The sequence below is a fragment of the Molothrus aeneus genome, chromosome 9, assembly GCF_037042795.1.
Source record: "Molothrus aeneus isolate 106 chromosome 9, BPBGC_Maene_1.0, whole genome shotgun sequence".
Taxonomy (NCBI): domain Eukaryota; kingdom Metazoa; phylum Chordata; class Aves; order Passeriformes; family Icteridae; genus Molothrus; species Molothrus aeneus.
The window spans coordinates 15,731,682-15,747,250 of NC_089654.1; the positions used below are offsets into that span (position 1 = coordinate 15,731,682).

Consider the following 15,569-nt stretch of genomic DNA (forward strand, 5'->3'; position numbering starts at 1 on the left):
TTTCTTTCCACGAAACCAAAGTCTTTTTATGTGTAGATTTTGGTATATCTACCCTGCAGAACAAAAGGCAGCATTAAAATATCTGAGTTAGTAGCAAGTCAAGGGGAGAGGTCATAGAGGAGCTCCATGAAAGTCAATTTCTCAGCATGCTTTTTTACAGTATGCTTCATGGTGCCAGTATTTCCAGCTCTGGGACCTGAGCTTCACTGCAGTTCTTTCTCTTGGTTATGGCAAGGGAAGAATTTACTTTCTTTAACTTCTTAAGTAGTTGATAACTTCATTATAAAATTAAGAATACAATTATAAACCATGTCTATGGGAAAGTAACTTATTAATGAGGCTATAGAATGGCTACAAAATGAGCGAACCAAAATACCCTTTGGGTTGTAAGGGTGTTACACATCTGCCCTGCCTGCTGTTAATTACTGTGATTGATTGGTACTGCGTGGACAGGACAAATACACTGCCTTAAATTTCCTTTAATTTTCTTATACCTTGTTTTTGTTGTTGTTCATACTGCAAGTCAGATCACCTTTAAGCTGTCTGGTAATTGCCAGAACATAGAGACAGAGCCACGTGGAGCCATGGAAGTTTATGAAAGTTCATCTTTAGGAATGTTATCTTCTAAACAGCTTCTTGTGATACTGCTTTTGAAAATGAAGCTTGGTTATCTTAGTTTATTTAGATTAAAAAGTGCTGTACTGTATTTAGATTGCTGATGAAATAGCTAATGAAGTAGCCCTTGTTTGTTACATATTTATTAATGCAAAAAATTTTCAGCTTTCATTTGTTCAAAAAGATGTACTGCAAACTTAATGAGCTGTGTAAGCAACATTATATTTCTAATTTCAGTATTGAAAATCAACTCAGGTTAAATAGTACAATTACTTTTATATGTGCTTAGTCTAGCAAATTTGTCTATTACAAGAGTTTTTACCATACGCAAAGTAAACTGGAGACATTCTACATAGTTTTGGAGATATTTTGCACTTAATATCTTTTCCTTTCTTTAGTATCAGATTACAAAATATTAATCTACATATGTAATGTTTCTAGATCATGCCTCCTTCACTCACCTTGAAACACATACAGTTTCCCTGGGAGTGGCTTACAGTCTTTAATCAACCAATGCCTCTATCCTAACTTAATTTTCACTAATATCTTTATGTGGTTAGTTTGTCTAATCTATATTAAATGAAATGCATAGATTTAGTTCTTGTTCCTAAGTATGTGTGGTTTGAAACTTTCAGTATGTCTTGTTCCATAAAGATGTTTCTGATTTCAACTTGTCTGTTTGTTTTAACAGGATCGAAAACTTCTTGCCACAGCTCAGCAGATGCTTCAGGACAGCAAGACAAAAATAGAAGTTATAAGGATGCAGATTCTTCAGGCAGTCCAGACCAATGAATTGGCTTTTGATAATGGTGATGGTGTAGAAAGGAAATATGAATCATTAATGTCAGAATGTCATATAGATATATACCCATATGCACACAGGCTTGCCAAAAAGTTATGTTAGGAACATTTGATAAAGCTTGCATGAACCAAAAATAATCAGAGGCTAGGCAAAACTTTGTGTATCTTGGGGGGCCAAAAACACCTGAAGGAATGTGAAGGAAAATACCTTCATCATAATGAAGAGAAATACCATCTCTATCATCCTTTCTATACTTTATGCTGTCCATTTTTGCTTTGTGGTCTACCTTCTCATTTCATGCATGCTTTCTTTTGTCTTAATAATTCGTGATTTTTTTATAGCATATAATCTTTATATTATGATGCTAAAAAAAATCTGATGCCAGTACAAAGCCTGCTTGTTATACATACTTTAATAGACTGACCTTATTATTTCTAGTGGTAGGGGACAGATGGAGGAGAATTTTTCCTGATTTTATAGGTATTTAGGCTAGATTGAGTGCTAAACAACTACCTTTAAAGCAACAAAAAAAGGTGTTATTTAAGTGACCTGGCTTGAAATACTCATGCTGCATTTCAGAAGTATTTTTAGACTTTAATTTCATTGAAAATCTTCAAATAATAATAAAAAAAATTACTCTTGAACTCTAATAGCATGAGTGTACTAGAAACTTACAGGCATATGGGTATATCTCTACATCTTGAACTTTATTTGTGTGCAATTCTGAATATTGACATTGTGTGACAATGCTTGTACAGGGCCTGTAAGGAAAAATGTGTGTTCATGTTTTGTTTTGTGGTGTGTGAGGTGTTTGGTTTCTGTGTTTGTTTTTCCATACCACTTTTTAACACCCCATTTTAGCACATGGATTATAGATACAATTTGTTTAAAAGGAAAAGAAATTCATGCTAAAAAGGGCTTTCAAATGCCTTTTTGTGTTCCTACTACTCTTAGTGCTTTAAGCAGAAAGGAATATATTCAGGAAGTGTTCTGATTAGGATATCTAAGCACTCTGAGATTTTGGACATTAAAATGGTTAACCCAGGCCATTTGGCAAAGGCAGTGTATGGAATCTCTCACATCTCTCTGTGCTGGCAGAAGCCAGATTCCATGGGATTTCAAGTAAGCCAGGGCGATTATCAGAAACTGATCAGGGATCTACTTGGCTGCAGAGCAGTATAAAAGATAAATGCTCATAGTGTAGTTCAGAAGTGTTGAAGTCCCAAAACTTCCTTGCCAGTTGAATATTTGGGATATTTCAGTTTTGTCCCCTAACTCCCCTGAAGACATTTTCTTTTTTTCACATCTTCTAGCAATTATAGCTCTTCAGGAAGTAGGAGCTCTTTATTGAATTGAGGCCCTGATCAATTATTTCTTCATTCAAATGTAGATGCTTGAAATATCAGTTTTTACTTTTATTACATACTTCAAGTTTCTCTTTGGACTACCAAATATGCATCTCTCCTGTTTTTTTCCTTTTTCTTCTCCCCTCTGTTTATATGGAGGAGGGGTTGATACTAAAGAAATTAAACCTGGTTGTTATCTTCAATGAAGGTTGTTTGTTTATATCTCTTTGCAGCAAAACCTGTGATAAGCCCTCTTGAACTCCGAATGGAAGAATTGCGGCATCATTTTAGGATAGAGTACGCTGTAGCAGAAGGTGCAAAAAATGTGATGAAATTACTTGGATCTGGGAAAGTTACCGACAGAAAGGCACTTTCAGAAGTAATTTGTCATTACAATTTCTGATACTTTGTTTTGAAGTTTATTTAAGGGGAAAAAATTGAACTATTTCTAATTCTTTTTGTTTTAAAAAGGCACAAGCAAGATTTAATGAATCAAGCCAGAAGCTGGACCTCTTGAAGTATTCACTGGAACAGAGATTGAATGAACTTCCTAAAAACCATCCCAAAAGCAGTATTATTATAGAAGAGCTTTCATTAGTCTCCTCACCCACATTAAGTCCTCGTCAGAGTGTAATATCTACTCAAAACCAGTACAGTACACTGTCCAAACCAGCAGCTTTAACAGGTATGATTTAAAGAGCTTTTTTGGTTTTCCTTTTTGATCTTAATTAATGATTTAAAACAAGCTTTTAATGCCAACTATATTTCTTACTGGACATATGTAATTGTTGTTCTTTTCCTAGACAAAGGCATTTAGAATTTCCCAGTGTCTATACACTGCAAAAAATGCAGATAAGTTTCTTTGATTTATTTGTTTACCTTTTTATAATGTTATTGAAAATGTGATGCTCTGGCATTAAATAGCTCCCTATGGAATGATATTGCTAGCATTTACCAAATGCCTTTAATCTTGAGATTATCATGTACTTGTCATCAAGGTGTATAAGTATCATTATACCCATTTTACAGATAGGGAAGCTAAGTTGCAGAAGGGTTCAGTGATTGCCCTGATCAAACAACAAGTAGGTGACAGAGCTGGAGATAGGCACCAGCTTTTCTCCCAGTTCCTATTTTACTCACTGGACCTCAATGGATTTCTGGAAGGTGAGATTTATACTACCAAACCATGCATTATATTTGTAATCCAAAGAAGGAGATCCTAACAAACATAGATGAAACCATGGGGGAGACTCTTGTTTCTTGGTACCAACTGTTTTCCTTGCAAATAAGATTGGAGTGATTTTTTTAAAGAGACTTGGCCTACTGTGAAGAACCACATTTATATATAAATGTGACTTAGGAAAATCTCATAGTTTGGGTTCACCTGGAATTGTCCTTCAATGAAAGTAAGGTTTCAACAGAGAACGATATTTTAACAAATGTCTTGAACATTTGCCTCACAGCATTCTTAAAGAAAAACATGCTTCTGACTACTTGGGGGTATGTTGCTGTTCTAAATTTTTTTAGCCAGTGGTCTAGAATTCCTAGGACAGATAGGTTTGACTTTATGTTTTGTTTCCTAACACATTTGGCATGTAACTATTAAGCCTATTATTAACATAGTAAGTTTATAAGAAAAAAAAAATACCTGGAATTCAAATGTTACTCAGGATATACATGTAGAAATTAAACAGAATTTAATTTTGAAGTACTGTGGGGTTATATTTTGAAACAGAAAGAGGAATTTTTCGGCTGAGCTACAAGAATAATAATAATAATAATAATAATAATAATAATAATAATAATAATAATAATAATAGTGAGCAAGTCTATTTCTCTTGCATTGTGAAGCAAGAGAAACTTGCTGAGAGTCTCTCAGCTGAGAGTCCTTGTAAAGTTGTGTGGTAAGAAGAACTTTTTCCATCAAATGAAAACTGAAATGATCAGTGACTGCAGGCAGGAAGTATCATGCCTTGGGTTTAAAACAACTTGCTTTTTTTTCTGCTTCCTGTAACAGATAATGAAGAGTCAGATACTTTATAGTGGCTATAATTTCTCTTTAAACATGATTTACTGATACATATGAAATTTTTTAATAGAAATTGACAAAGCTACATGCTTGTGAAGTTCTTAATAGTTTCACTTTCATATTGCCTACACAAAGAGCTTTTGTATTGAGCTGGATTTAAATGAAGTGTCTCTGTGTTTTGCCTCTAATGCTTTGTGAGAAATAGAGCAATGCTACTGTCATACATCTTTAAGTGCATCAACATGACTTTCTGATTTGCATCCATTCCTTATACAAGAGTATAGCTTTTCTGCTTATTAATATCTTTTTTTTTTCTAAACAGAGTTTGGGAATGGAGTATTCTTTTACCTTTTAACCTGTTTCGGAAGCCAATAGCATCTCTTTGTCTTCATAGCCTAATGCTTAGCTGTCACTTACGGCTGTTAGCTTCCTACAGGTTGGGATTTCTTCTTAGACTGGTTTCTTGCTGTCTGTTCTGTGGGCTATGATGTTGCCAGATCATTTTTAGGTTAAGTCTGACTTAAGTATCTGTTACAAAAGAGTACTTTTTAAGTGTCATGGTTAAGTACATTTGCTGTCAAAAGAAGACTGCATTTCAGAGCTGCATTTCTAACTGACACTGATTATGAACTGGCTAATTTCACCACTTCTAGTAGTTGATTTTGTCAGTCAGTGCTGTCACAGTTTCATAGATGTTATCTTGTACAGGATGAAGCCAGCCTACCATTCTTGTAACCATCTGTGGTATTCAGATGTTTTTGTGCTACTGGAGGAAACTCTTCAATTTGAACAGCAGCCTTATACCTCATTTGGTTAAAGATGCAGAAGATTTGGAAGAATAGCTTGTTGAAGAGTAGCTTCTTGTCTCAGCTTTTATAAATCCAAATTCAGTCAAATTGGAACAATTGAATGATTTTAAATTACATACTGATACAATTTTGACTTTAGCATGCACCAGGCACATGTGATTTCTGGTGTGTGATTTCTTACACAAATCTGTAGTCTCAATAGTTTGTTAATTTTATCCAGTATTAACTAGTTATATAAAACTCATTAAAATTGTTATTGCTCCATCTGGAAGATTCATTGCTTTAATAAGAAACTTGAAATTTGTCAGTCTTAAAAAATGATGTTGTTTACAATTCAAACCCAACTCAGTTAGGTTCCCAAGTGAAGAAAACAAAAAGACTTCTGGAACACAACAAAAACTTATTTTATGTTATCTTGGTGAACTGTTGCTCTTTTCTAGAAGGTTGAGTCCCACATAGTTGACTTTTAATGCTTTTATTTTCAATATATATGTGTGTCCTAGATTTGTCTTTTGATTTCATCTGATCTTTCTGTTATACCCTGTGGGAGTCAGAATGTGAGCTATTGCCATCAATCAGTCATTAGTCATTCACTTGGCTTACTTAAGAGCAGAAAACTTTCATAAATCATTGTCCATCTTCTTCTAGGTACCCTGGAAGTGAGGCTCATGGGCTGCCAAGATATATTGGAAAATGTCCCTGGTCGATCAAAAGCCACATCAATTACATTGCCTGGTTGGAGTCCAAATGAAGCCAGATCATCTTTCATAAGTAGACCCAGTAAAAGTAAAAGTGGGAGTGGTAGAAACCTTCTGAAAACTGATGACTTGTCCAGTTCAGTATACCCTTACTTTTCTTATTTTTATGCATTATCTTTTATTTAAATTTTCATGGGCATGATATGTCCTGTAATTTAAAATATTAAATTGATTCAAAGCTTTAAACTTTAAATATTTCTTTACTTGTTAAGCTGTTAACAAAAGCACAACCACACTATTATGCCCATAAGAACCAATTAAATATGAGATTACATTTCTAAGGGAAACTTACTGGAGATTTTTTTTTGTTTGTGGAAAATCCTCTTAAAGTTTTAAGCTGAGTTTGTGTACTTTACTTACAGATGAAGTCTGTGCTGTACTGAAGCTGGATAACACCGTGGTTGGTCAAACTAGCTGGAAACCGATTTCCAATCAGTCATGGGATCAGAAATTTACACTGGAACTAGACAGGGTAAAAATGTGGCCTGATTTCCTCAACAGCTGTACTTGATTCTTGTATTAATTTCATGTTGCTTTTTTCCCCTGTTGCTGTCATTTTATTCAAATTCCATAAGTGCAGCATTCCCATCTTTACTAGAAAGAGCTCCCTGGGCTTAAGCTGTTGTGCTGGGCCAGCATTCTAGAAATCTTAACTTTTCTGACCTACAAACTGATGTAATATTTTTGTCAAGATCTAACCCTTAGTGGCTTTTCAAAGATGGGAGATGGGAGAGATGGTGCTTACTTTTTTATTTGGATCATCAGCTTTTAATTATTTATCAGTAAAGTGTGATATCAGATCAGTTTGGATGTTTTGGTAAAACTACATCATAGAATTTTTAGTGTTTTTATAGAAGTGTTCTCATGTAAAGCTGGTCAGTTCTTCAGGAATAATAAATTCATTACTTGTTCGTTCTTATAACTTTAAATGTTACTTAGAGGGCTCAACTCAAAAGTATTGAGTTGCTACTTTTGAAGTAGAATTTATGTTATATAGATTTAACCAAGTATTTTTTTAGGTAACTGATAGTCCTAGTATTTTAAGGTATGAGGTTTATTTTTTTTCTGAAAATTAAACTATATTTTAGGAGCTTAAATTATCTCCAGTACATGTTTACTCCAATACATGCTTCTCACATGAGAAAAAATAACAGCCACTTTCCTGTTTTTTTGCTTTTTCCCTGCCAAGCCCCAGTCCAGATTCCCTCCTCTAGGAAGGAAGCAATTTTAGACTTGCAAGTAGAGAAATTCAGGTTACAGTCAGGAGTAGTGCAGGAAAAAAAAAAAAAAAAGGAGCTGTGGAGCCCTGAAGCCTCAATTATTTTCAGATTAAGACTTGAACTACTCAGCGTAGTAGCTGCTCCTGCCAGCCTCATATGTTATGGGCTCTATTTAAGAACTTAGGTTTTGGTGCCAGAAAAGGACTTTGCTTCTGCTGTTCCTGGCCACGTATCCTGAGACTGGCTCAGAAGGTCAGAGCTTGGTCCCAGTGACACCAAGGTGTGGTTTCAATCCCCATATGGGTCATTCACTTAAGAGCTGGACTTGATGATCCATGCAGGTCCCTTCCAACTCAGAATATTCTGTGAATCCTTCTGTGCTTGAAATGCACAATCCAAGCCCTGTTATTCTTTAATCTGGTGCTTCTTGACTTCTTTTAAAACCTGTCATAGCTATGGTAGACAGTAAAATGATGTATGATGGAGTTGAAGTAGTAACATGCGATGGTGCTGTTACATTGCAGGATTCACATGTATTGCAGGATTCTTCACTTTTGGGACAGGTTTTTGTAACACACATATAAGACACTCTAAGAATATGTAAATCACATCAGCAAGATAGAGCAGTAGTTCCTGGTAGTTTAAAGTTTTTGGTCCCTCTTTACAACCATATTACAAAAGGTGCATGCGTTTCTAGAGATAGTCTACAAGGTTTTGCATCATCATGTATATCCAGGTACGAAAATGTTTGCAGGCATCAAATGAAGTTGGTACTTGTAAAAAATATGGAAACTACCAAAACTGAGGTTTCTAAGCATAAGTTAAGTTTTGTTGTCAGAGCTTGAGCTAAAACATCTTGAACAAACAGTGTTGTTAGACTGACCTTAAAAGTCTGGTTACTGTGGCTCTCTGCTTCTACTCTCAGGGAAAATTTTACATCTGTGCTTTTATTTGTACAATGGAGATCTCATCTGAACTGAAGTGAAATGCTGTGATCATCAGAGCTTCAGTCTGACTGGTTAGCTCTGCCAGCCTTTTAAAATAACAGCTCTGCATCTTGATCCTTGAGTTCCTTGATCTTACAGTTGTACCGTGGTAACTCTTGCAGAACAATTACTAATAAGTGATTTCCTGTGTCTGTGTTTCCTGTCATAGTCACGTGAATTAGAAATCTCAGTTTATTGGCGTGACTGGAGATCTTTGTGTGCAGTAAAGTTTCTGAGGTTGGAAGATTTCCTGGATAACCAACGGCATGGCATGTGTCTCTATCTCGAACCCCAGGGCACTCTGTTTGCAGAGGTAAGAATGTTTCTTTGAAGCACTTGAACATACTCGAAAGTATTACATGGCAGAATAGTTTAACAAGTTTTCCTTGAACTTTTAAGAATGCATTTTGTTCTGAAACTTGAACTATAACACACATTATTTGAACTGCAGGTTACGTTTTTTAATCCGGTTATTGAAAGAAGACCAAAACTCCAGAGGCAGAAGAAAATTTTTTCAAAACAGCAAGGTGATTCTTTCATATAAACATGTAAAGCTTAAAACTTGTATAGATCTGTGAAATTTTTTATACAGAGGTCTAATGTTTGCCTGCAGATAATACTGTTGATAATGAAGGATTTGGCATTGCATTTAGAAATCTTTTGTATTAGAATTCCTTATTATGCATCAGCATTTAATTGTGATGAATTAGAAATTGCAAAGGAAAATTACAAATTTTGTTTGTTTTCCATAAACTATAAATTAATTCATATGAGATTTTTTAATTATTGGTTTTGGTAATGAGTTAGGAAATTACTTGCATTCTGTTTTCTTTTTTCACAATATCTATAGGCAAAACATTTCTCCGAGCTCCTCAGATGAATATTAATATTGCCACTTGGGGAAGGCTTGTGAGAAGAGCTATTCCTACAGTGAATCACTCTGGCACCTTCAGCCCCCAAGCAGCAGTGCCTGCCACAGGCCAAGTGGTGGATGCCCAGCTTGCTGAACTGACCCTGCCAGCCAGGTAGGTCACCTCTGCAGCTCTGCCGTACCCCTGAGCGCAGGAGGGAGCACTGAGAGGCTTCTGCCCTCATGTACAGAATGTGTGCACAGTCTGGTTATCCTGAAAGGCTGCACACCTTTCCTTCTTTTAGTTGTGGAGAACTATTCTGTAGCTAGATCAGACACACAATGTTTGGTTTAGGAGAAATCTACAGGTGTTAAAATAGTCTTTGCTATACACTGAGGAGTTATTTATTTTCTTGCCAGTGACTCTCCTGTAGCCAAATTGGACTTTGAACTTGAGCCTGAGCCTCCACCTGCTCCACCCCGTGCATCTTCCCTTGCGGAAATATGTGAATCTTCCTCTGAGATAAAGGCGCCTGATGTGCCTTCTCAGGCAAGTAATTTTTAAGAATCTTGGGTTATACAGTTTAACATGCTTGTAGTATTGGCATCTTTATGATGGATTTCTGCCTTTATAAATCAGCACATGCTCCCTTAACTTCCACACACAGAATTGTGTCAGTAGAATGCTCCGATTGCTCTTGGTGGCAGACTGTTTCTGTGGTTGGTGTGTTTAACACTCCATGTAATTAGTTCCACCACAGAAAAAAGCCAGAGCTCCAAAACTATTAGCGTATTCAGGATAAAATGGTTTTATTAAGAGAGAGCAAAATTACTGGAGCAGTAGGTTTTATCAGTCTGCTAAAATCTTACTTAGGTGTATCATCTGGAAATTTGTCATTTTAGCCTAGGCAATGGGTGTATTAAGAATTTCATGTGCTTTTAGTAAAAGTTCTGCATTCATTTGCCTTCACAATCAGTTTTAAATTTTCAGGTTTCTTGTTCTTCACAGGATGAAGTAGCAACTTTTGATTTTGAAAATGGCAGAAATAGTATTGTTCCAAAACTCCAGCCTGAAATAATCTGTGAGTCTGATGTTCCCCATTCAGACATGAAATACACCAGCACCAGAGAGTCTGAAGATAGAAGGTAAAAAAGCAGTGGTTTTCCTATTTTGATCTGAATAATATTTCTTAAAGCTAACAAACTAGAAACTTTGTGACCAATTTTTATTTACATAGATCACAACAAAGATTCCAGTTCAGTCTGAAGGATTTCAGATGCTGCGCTGTACTGGGCAGAGGACATTTTGGAAAGGTAAATGTCAAAAGGCTGTTTCAAGTGTCAAGGCTTTATCAAAAAGTAGATATAGCTCTTAAAGTTATCTCCTCTGTTTTAGGTGCTGTTGGCAGAATACAAAAACACAAATGAGATGTTTGCTATTAAAGCCTTAAAGAAAGGAGATATTGTGGCTCGTGATGAAGTGGACAGGTCAGTTTGTACAGTATAAACATATGGATTCCATAAACCAGTTGTATGCTCTGCCAGGGAGCTGCTGAATTGAGTGGAAGAGCAAATTCAGCTGTCATCTCCCTGTGTAGCTGGCTGCTGTAGATGTGTATGCTTGTTCTGGGGCAAGCAGGGAGCAGAGTAACCCCTGCTTTGTTGTAGTGCCCTTCTTATGCCTGAACCACAGATCTGACTTAAGCTGATCCTGTTTTTGATTTTCAGGTTCTCTTGCAAGTATTTATTCTAATTACTTCCAATTACTTACATCACATTTGGGATAACCGTGACTGTTTGCTTTACTGGCAGAACCTGTGTTGCTATTTCTGAACCTCTAACATACTGTCATGCTCTGTCCATCATATTTTCCCTTCGTATACTGTTGGGTGTTTTTCGGTCTTTTTGACCCAAAACTTAGATTCTGCTTTTTTTGGGTTTTTTAATTGCTTGGACGTGAAAGAGCCATTACAAAATTGTTTGGTTTTAGTGCAAGAAGGTGTTTTTACAGTTGCTTAAGAGTGACTGTGTTCATTTGCAGGAAGAAGGATAGCTGTATTAACAAAAACCTACAACTTAAACAATTGGTTTAAAGAGGAATAACCAGGAATTACTATAGATAGATATCTGTAATACTGTCACTGGATTTCCACTTTACATCTTGTAAATAATTAAAATAAAAATGGATTGAAATGAATGTCACATGATTGCAGTGCATAATTAATGCAATCCAAGTATTTGGAAGGAAAATTGTCAGCACAATTTTCATGGACTGCTAGGTTTCCTCTTTTCATTTGGGAAAGCTAAATATAAATTCATGAAATCCTGATAAAAATTCATGAAATCCTGATATTAAAATCTCTCTCTTGAACAAAACAAAAAAAGTTCTTATCTTATCCTGAGGAATAGAGCAAAACCCATAAAGTATAAAATACCAATATTTTCTGAGAATTGAAAAACTGTTGTTCAGCACTAAGCTTTATATTATTCCTGATTTTGTTTGCAGCTTGATGTGTGAAAAGCGAATATTTGAAACTGTGAATAGTGTAAGACATCCCTTCTTGGTGAACCTTTTTGCTTGTTTCCAAACCAAAGATCACGTGTGCTTTGTAATGGAATATGCTGCTGGTGGGGACCTGATGATGCACATTCACACTGATGTCTTCTCTGAGCCCAGAGCAGTGTGAGTATCCCTCCCTTCCTGTGGCATTAAGGGAAGGGCGCTTTGCTCAGTGGATAAGAACTAAGGGCTTTATCACCACATGCCACCACATTATGCCACTTCAGTAAATGCTGCTTGAGGGTTGGAGATTTTAACTGATTTTGTTGTTAGAAGATGACATGCAGATTTAATGTGCCTGAATCTACACTGAATTCTACACTGAAAATCTATACACAAGTATTTAGTTTTTATAATACTTTTTTTAGGATCACAATAAAAATGCGAATGAAGAGTTAAAATAGTAGACAAAGTTAAAAAAGGAAAGAATAAGCTCATTTAGAAAACCTTCAATGCTATAGCAGTGAACACTACAGAAAATTTATCCTCCAGCCCAAGCAAACATGCCACAGTTTGAAAGCTGCAAGTTTAAGTGTTCTTGCCATCTGGCTTTAAAACTCTGGCTTTGTAAAACTAATCTGTACCCAAAAAAACAATTGGTAATCTTCAAAGGATGGCTCATAAAAAAATCAATAATAATGGACTTCACATTCTGAAAAGCAAGACAAAATTCCATTGAAATTTTAACTAACTTTTTCAACAGATTTTATGCTGCGTGTGTGGTTCTTGGACTTCAGTATTTACATGAGCACAAAATAGTGTACAGGTAAGTAGTCATTTCCAGCAGATGAATTTCAGCTGTTCTGAACAGTACTAAAGAAACACATCAATGATGCAATTTTGTTCTCAAATGTTCATTTAGAGATTTGAAGTTGGATAACTTATTGCTGGACACAGAAGGCTTTGTGAAAATTGCTGACTTTGGTCTTTGCAAAGAAGGTAATAGCCCTTAAATTTTCTTTCTAGGGGAATTCCATAGTCTGTCCTACTCTTGACCGTTCCTTGAGAGTTTTGGACTGCCAGATGTGCATAGGGTCTATTTACCATGTGTCATTTGAAGGAAAAAAATACTCCTCTGATTGTACAAATATGAAGATAGGAAGTTCCTTAGTAGGGAGATATCAAGAGTATGTGAGCATTGCCCTGTTCTTTTCATTTATTTATTGTCAGTGTGAGCATCACCTATTCTGACTCTTACTTCATCACATAGCTGCTTGTTAACAAGGCACACTGCACATTTTATGAGTAGGAAAAGCATTAGGTGGCTTCCTCATTCTAAACATCTTGACACCGCACAACAAAATCAAGTGCCATTATAATCCATCCCGAGTTCTTGTTTTTTTACAAATAGACTATCTATTTTTTTAGCTCAAAAACAGTTGCAACTCTGAGTATATGGAAATGTGATTCTGTGTGTGATTCTTAGGAAAATGATACGTAAAGTATACTACAACTAAAATTGAGAGATTGTCCCAAAAGGGAAGCCTAGAAAGTTACTTTCAAGCATCTCACTACTGGCAAATACCAAATAGAGGTAGTTATTACAGTGTTTTTCTAAAAACCCATTCTGTGGGCAAAGATCCTATTTCAGTTTTTCTAGTCTGTCTTCCATGTATTTTCCTTTAAGGTAGCCTAAGAGGGAATTGGGTAAACTCAGTAGGTCTTCAGACAGGAGTGCCAGGGGAAGTCCTGTGATTGTAGCTACAAATAAGGTCAGTAAATGACAAAACAAAATGAGAAGAAAAGTTCTTTCCCTCACTGACTGCTACAATTAATGGTTTTCCCAAGTTTTCGGCAGTAGCTCCCCTTGTCATGTGACATCAGGCCTGGTGGTGCTGATGTCCCAAACTGTGCCCCTCTGGCAAATCCACAGGGCTTATTTTGCTCCACATTCTTTCACTACACTCCATGTTTTACTCTACTATATGTAATTTGCACTGCAGAAGCATCCAGGGGGGCACGTTTGGCTAAACTAGTGTGTACTGCATTTTCTTGTGCTAACTAGGTAGAAATGGAGCATAAGATTGTATCTTTCCAAGCAAAGATAACTGGGTAACAGAGGTGTAACTGGAACCTTAATCTGGCTCACTGCATATAGTGAGGGATAGAAAAATTTGAATAGAAGCACATGTGAAACAAAGGCATGGGGAGGAAGAAGGAGGGAATGTTTTATCTCATTGGCCTGAGCCTTCAGGTCACAGGCCTTGGATCTACAGTATTGGTTGAAGTTGCTCTGTAGAGAGGTTCTGCTTGGAGGAACAGGTTGTGGAATGGCAGAAAATACTGCTTGCTTTTCATCATCTGTAACTTTCAGGAATGGGATTTGGAGACAGAACAAGCACATTCTGTGGCACACCGGAATTTCTGGCTCCAGAGGTGCTGACAGAAACCTCCTATACAAGAGCTGTAGACTGGTGGGGTCTTGGTGTTCTTATCTATGAGATGCTGGTGGGTGAGGTAAGTTCTAGTAAGGTACAGTGGAGTCATAAAAAGCAACGTTCACAAAGGTTACAAACCTCAAGATACCAGCCTGTTAACACTTCATATGCCCTACCTGCCGCAGTAATCAGTATTCATTATACAGCATGCATAGGCATACCCAGCTTTACAGTGAGCATCTTAATGTGAGTCATCAAGAAAAAGAAGTGTGAAATACTGAGCAGCCACTCACCTGATATTGGCTGCTATAACACTGGAGAAGTTGGCAAGTCAGGTCTGGAGCTTGAATTATCAGCAAGTGTAGAAGCCAACAAGTTGTAACAGATTTTTGCTTTACTCTATTTTTAATTACATCATTATGTCCTAAATCAAATTCCAGTAATGGTAGTGTCTCTAAGAGTACAGTACATCTGTACATACAGTTTGGGGGAGCTAGGTTTCCAGGACACATCTGTTACCAAATCTAGATGTGCACAGCAATATCAGTCTTCTGCTTTCAAATGCTTTTAGGGAAAAAATAAACTTCTTAACTCTTCTAGCTTGAATGGAAGTGAACTTTAACACAGAAAACTGGATAGCAATGAAAGATTATGCCAAACACACTAAAATATAAAGCCTCAGTTCCATGTAAATGAGCTGATATAAATAAATCACTGTTGAGAAGTTTATTTGCCATTGCATATACTGCTCTGCCTTCTGGTCCATTTTGTAACAGTATCTCCCAGGTGGCACAGTGATAGTGCGCATGCTAAAAACTCATAATTTTGTTCTTTTTCAAAAAAAGATGGTCATTCAAATTACTTTCACTTCCTTTCAGGTAAAAAGGACAAAAAGCTTGTACAGTATCACCTACATCTGTCAGGCCACTTCAAAACAGTTTGAAAACACTTGAGCTGCAACATGCTAAAGATTTTACTAAAACAAATTTGTCTTGCCCACACTATTTGTGAATGGTAGCTACCCCAAAGAAGAGCTGATAGATAATTTCCATGTACACCCACCCTGAGTTCAAAGAAGATCCCAGTTTTAGGTGTTTCTACCTCTAAAAGCACATTTTTAAAACACAGTCCTTCAGTAGGTATTATGGGAGAATGCCCGCTTGCCTTTTCTCTCTTCCTTATGGAAAGCCATGTATCTGTTTCTGGGAAGGAAGAC

General features: G+C 36.4%; 1 protein-coding gene across 2 annotated transcripts in view; it reads left to right on the top strand.

Moving 5' to 3' along the window:
* The window catches only part of PKN2 (protein kinase N2), a 54,931-nt gene that overhangs the window by 35,020 nt on the left and 4,342 nt on the right, over positions 1-15,569 (top strand). Inside the window, exons 4-19 of one of the 2 annotated variants that reach the window (XM_066555435.1) lie at positions 1,307-1,424; positions 2,997-3,142; positions 3,235-3,448; positions 6,250-6,435; positions 6,722-6,831; positions 8,735-8,878; positions 9,017-9,092; positions 9,416-9,590; positions 9,836-9,965; positions 10,407-10,561; positions 10,654-10,729; positions 10,812-10,903; positions 11,922-12,098; positions 12,679-12,741; positions 12,838-12,914; positions 14,290-14,432. In XM_066555435.1, the coding sequence (XP_066411532.1) occupies positions 1,307-1,424; positions 2,997-3,142; positions 3,235-3,448; positions 6,250-6,435; positions 6,722-6,831; positions 8,735-8,878; positions 9,017-9,092; positions 9,416-9,590; positions 9,836-9,965; positions 10,407-10,561; positions 10,654-10,729; positions 10,812-10,903; positions 11,922-12,098; positions 12,679-12,741; positions 12,838-12,914; positions 14,290-14,432 (2,082 nt within the window). The remainder of the gene's footprint in view (positions 1-1,306; positions 1,425-2,996; positions 3,143-3,234; positions 3,449-6,249; positions 6,436-6,721; positions 6,832-8,734; positions 8,879-9,016; positions 9,093-9,415; positions 9,591-9,835; positions 9,966-10,406; positions 10,562-10,653; positions 10,730-10,811; positions 10,904-11,921; positions 12,099-12,678; positions 12,742-12,837; positions 12,915-14,289; positions 14,433-15,569) is intronic. The other variant, XM_066555436.1, reaches the window with a different exon arrangement.